Source organism: Penaeus vannamei, chromosome 18 (assembly GCF_042767895.1).
Source record: "Penaeus vannamei isolate JL-2024 chromosome 18, ASM4276789v1, whole genome shotgun sequence".
Taxonomy (NCBI): Eukaryota; Metazoa; Arthropoda; class Malacostraca; order Decapoda; family Penaeidae; genus Penaeus; species Penaeus vannamei.
In genome coordinates this window covers 22,611,346-22,616,345 of record NC_091566.1, presented here as the reverse complement: position 1 = coordinate 22,616,345, position 5,000 = coordinate 22,611,346, and the positions used below count along the sequence as shown (strand labels likewise).

The 5,000-nt window shown below is 40.2% G+C and overlaps 1 protein-coding gene across 10 annotated transcripts in view; it reads left to right on the top strand.

Annotated features, from left to right (window-relative positions):
• Rdl (Resistant to dieldrin) overlaps nucleotides 1-5,000 on the top strand; it is a 387,780-nt gene that overhangs the window by 212,978 nt on the left and 169,802 nt on the right. For all 10 annotated transcript variants that reach the window (XM_070133021.1, XM_070133019.1, XM_070133025.1 and 7 more), the window contains exon 3: nucleotides 1,560-1,642. In XM_070133021.1, the coding sequence (XP_069989122.1) occupies nucleotides 1,560-1,642 (83 nt within the window). The remainder of the gene's footprint in view (nucleotides 1-1,559; nucleotides 1,643-5,000) is intronic.

The window sequence follows — 5,000 nt, the reverse complement described above, 5'->3', positions numbered from 1 at the left end:
TGGAAGCCTGGAGATAGCGATAGGGAAGAGGATCAGGGCCAAATGTAAATGAAGGAGGAAGGAGAGGAGAGGGAGAGAGAGGGGAGTGAGGGAGGGAGGGAGGGAGTGAGAGGAAGGGAGGGAGGGAGAGAGAGAGAGAGAAGGAGAGGAGTGAGTAAGGGAGGGAGGGAGAGAGTGAGTGAGAAAGAAAGAGAAAGAGAGAGAGAGAGACCAAGAGAAACAAAGAGATAGAGAGAGGCCGAGAGAAACAAAGAGAGAGAGTAACCGAGAGAAACAAAGAGAGAAAGAGAGAGGGAGGGAGAGGGGGAGAGACAGAGACAGAGAAGAGGAAAGAGCTGTAAATGAAGGTGCGAAACAAAGTAAGGCTAATGAAGAAAGACATGAATGTGAAGAGCAAAAAACAGCAAAATATGAGTAAAACATTTTTGAACAGAGAAGAAAGGAGTGATGGAAAAGAGAGATTTTATTCCCAATCCATATGTACGTGCGTGTGTGTGTGTGTGTGTCCTGGCGCGTGCGTGTGTACATGCTTGTGTTGCGTATTGTGTACAAGATACCACACAGATCAATAGGCAACGTATTTGTACCTCACCCTCCCGTACTGCAGTAGCAGAAGATGCGAAAATTAGATTGCGAAACTCTAAATCTACTCCGCCTATATATTCAACGACGAAATTACTCCGCGTCCTCTGAGCTTTGTAAGGAGAGAAAGAAAGCAGAGAAAAAAAGAGCCTTTGAATCTTTCCAATCTGGCTGGCAACTTAGCATCGAGGGGGAGCAGGGGGCGGGGGGGGGGGAGGGGGGTGCGTGTGGAAAGCGTGTCGGATCATTCCAATTTTACGATTTTTTATTATTATCATCATGGTTCGTCTTATCGCTAACTTTTCTCGAGTCATTATAAAATATGAGTTTTTGTCGTTTTGAAGTTATGGGCCCTTTCTCTCTCTCTCTCTCTCTCTCTCTGTCTCTCTCTCTGTCTCTCTCTCTCTCTCTCTCTCTCTCTCTCTCTCTCTCTCTCTCTCTCTTTGTCTCTCTCTCTCTGTATCTCTCTCTCTCTGTCTCTCTCTCTCTCTCTCTCTCTCTCTCTCTCTCTCTCTCTCTCTCTCTCTCTCTCTCTCCTCTCTCTTGTTTCTCTCTCTCTCTCTCTCCCTCTCTCTCTCTCTCTCTCTCTCTCTCTCTCTCTCTCTCTCTCTCTCTCTCTCTCTCTCTCTCTCTCTCTCTCTCTCTGTTTCTCTCCGAATCTGTCTATCTATCTGTCTATCTATCTATCTATCCATCTATCTATCTATCTATCTATCTATCTATCCATCATCTATCTATCGATCATTCTAGATACCTATCTATTTATCTATCTATCCATCAATCTAACTAACCCCCCTCCCTCTCTCTCTCAAACACACACACACAGACTCTCCATCCCCGCCCCCCCGCCCTTTCTTTCTCTCTTTGAAACTGTACTACCAAAAAAATGCCATTGTTGTTGTTGCATTCTTTCCCTTCCAGCGCATTTGCAATTCTCTTTAGAGGACTAACTTTTGTCTCTCTTTGTCTCTTCGCAGAACTATGAAAGATGTCAACATCTCGGCCATCCTCGACTCCCTTCAGACAGGGTATGACAAGAGAATAAGACCCAATTATGGAGGTAAGTTGACCCTGCCTGACCTGGGGAGGCTCTTACTTGTACTCGGTCATATCACGTTAGGTTACGTAATAATTAACACAACTTCCACGTTTCCGAAGAGACACACATTTAAACTACGTAAGCAAAGAGAGTGAAATTAACACCACGCACATACACAGGAACACGAGAGGATGTGACGTCAGCACTCTCTATCCAATGACGTCACGGCTCTCACACTTCTTATAACATTCTTTCTGACAAATCATTCTTATTCATGTAGTTCGGTGTTTACTTCCCCGCATCTTTAATCAGAATTGCCACTTTGGGAAATCAATAATCATTAATAATATATATTGTATACACACTAAGTGGTCAGAGTCTTAGATATAAGAATATGAATTTATATATTCATGCCCTCCTCAGTTTTGTTGTAACAGTAGATACCATAGTCTTTCCTTCGTTGTGGTTAAGAGGTGTGACCCGATTCTTTCGATAGCAATGTTTATGTGCGTTAGTCTTTCATCTGGAAAAATTCTCAGAAGGAGAGGCAGATTCTTGGTATAATCTGCCTAATCTTGTTTCATGTCTAATCCGATTGTATAATTTAAATGACTCAAAAGTTGTAAAATACAAGTCCAACATTTTTACTATGTAAAGTCAGCAGTGAGCAAGCATTTTTCATTAGCGCTTGCTTTAATTTTTCGCAGTATTTCGTGTCTTTTTTTCTCATTTTTTTTCTGAATACTATACTTTTTTTCAATATGTTCCAAAAAGTTCCTTTCAAATCAAAGAATTTTGAAAAATTCAGGAACTTTCCTTTTTTTAAGCTTAAGGAGAGAATATCGCTCACTTTTAAATATCTTTTCAATTACATATTTGTACTTTTTTCTCTCTCTCTCTTCCTTTATTTGGTAAAGATGTTGTGATGCTATCTAAAGCTTCAGGTCACAAGTTTTAGCCTTGCTTCCCAAAGCTTTACTAATGTTACATACACATCTTTATTGTTTATCAAAGCCACCTTCGGCAGCTGTCTCTCCCTTTATTGTCCATCTATGACATCAGTTTCTTCACCTTTACTTCATCTTCTGTGTAAACATTATCGCAATCATCATTATCCTCATCATCACCAAAACATCGCCTTCATCACTACATTATTTCATCTCAACCTTATTATAGTTCACTTTCAGGGAATATGATTGCATTTTGCTATATTCCATTTATAGCAAAGAGATGTGCAGTCGTAACTACCATCAGTTATTTTTTTGTTGTTGCTGCATGTTTTCATAATAAGTATATTTCAATACCAAAGACATGATCACCAGTGTTTCCATAACAGGTCCTATTATTATTATTACAGGGCAACTTGGTTCATCGTTAGGACTTTTATTATAATCAGCAGCGTTATTATCCAAGGTTTAGCCAAGAGGACATAGATGAAGTGATTCTAAGGGATGAAACCGTTCTTCCCGGCTGAAGAAATACAAAAACAAGGATATATAATGAGAAAGACACAAGAGGTTCGCGCAGGTAGTTCTGTCTCCGTTTGAGCGTTTACCACACAAAGTGGCCTGCGGTCTGCGCCCCGTCGCCTAATCGAGTAAATATGACTGCGACAACTGGAGCCTGACTCTCGCGCCGTCATAAAGGCGAGGCGGGGGAAGGCCGTGACGAAGGACAGCTTCAAGTCATCCGACTTCATCCTCCCTTCCACTCCGCTTTCCTTCCCCTTCCTCCTTCTCCCTTCCAACTCTTCCCCTTCCGCCCCGCCACCCCTTCCCCTTCCCTCTCGCCCCCTTCCCCTGCAGCTTTTATACCTTTGAAATAGAAAATGTCGCACACATTCACGCGCGTACCTACCCGCAGGTCCATTTTACCTGTCTGCGTCCATTTTCCGGTCTGGATGACTCACAATGGCCGAGGGCGGAGTCACAACGCCCACCGCGCGGACCTCTCCCTCTCCCTTCTCCCCTTTCTCTCCCCTCGCGCCCCCTTTCTTGCCCTCGCTCTTTACTCTCGTCCCCCTTCCCGTCTCCCTCCTTCGCTCGCCGCTGGCCCTCCTTGACACCCGGTTAGCTTCACAAGTGGCACCCAAACTCGCGCGACCAGGTGTCACTTCGCTTGACACCTGGAAACGGCCGCCCGGGTCCTCCTTTTTCCTTCGGGGGACGGGCGGGAGGGCCAAGGAGCAGGCGCGGGGGGTCTGTTTTTATATTTATACGCGGGGGCTCGAGTATGTATATATGTGCGATTATATATATGTAAACACACACCTATATGTATATATATATATATATATATATATATATATATATATATATATATATATATATATATATATATATATATATATATATATATATATACATATGTATGTATATATGTATATATATATATATATATATATATATATATATATATATATATATATATATATATATATATATATATATACATATATACATATATATATATATATATATATATATATATATATATATATATATATATATATATATATATATATATATATATATGTATATATATATATATATATATATATATATATATATATATATATATATATATATATATATATATATATACATATTCATACACACGTGCTAGCATGCATGCGTGCATTTGTATGTACGTGCTTACGTGCGTGCGTGCATGCGTCCATGTGTGTATATGTGCGTGTGTGTGTGTGTGTGTATGTATGAGCAAATAAAGCTCTAATGAACTCTATTCTTATCATCATCTCTTAATCTTTACTGACATTATATATTTCAGGTAAATATAGAGTGGGCGAACATTTTATAATTAGGTTTATTAACTTAATCATATTACACCGACACTACATTCCAGGCGGGAATATCGTTGTTGGGATTCAAGTCTTGGTGAAGGAAAGAGAAAGAGAAAGAGGGAGAAGGAGAGGGAGAGGGAGTAAGGGAGAGGGAGCTTATTCCTTCTAATTCAACTGACCTTTAGAGGAATAAAAATCCATAAATTAAACAAGTAAAAAAAAAAAAATCAAATGGAAGAAAAATACGTCCTCAACTCCAGTACAGAAAATATACAAAATTCACGGAAAAAGATAAATAAAAATAAAACGTACAGCAAAAGAAAAGCAAACAAAACAAAGCAAAAAAAAAAATAGATGTTACGGAAAGAAATGCCAGCCTTAAAGTCCGGGATTAATATAGAAGGGTCGCCAAGGACATAGTAAAAGTTAGAAACGATCTTTAAAAAAAAAATGCCAGAGAACCGGGAACTTTGCCGAAGGATGCGGTCTGAAAGATTACATTAGCGATTGTTCGAGTGGGAGGAGAGTGTTCGGAATGTCGCACGCCGACTTCAAATAGGCGGTTTAGAGGAAGGG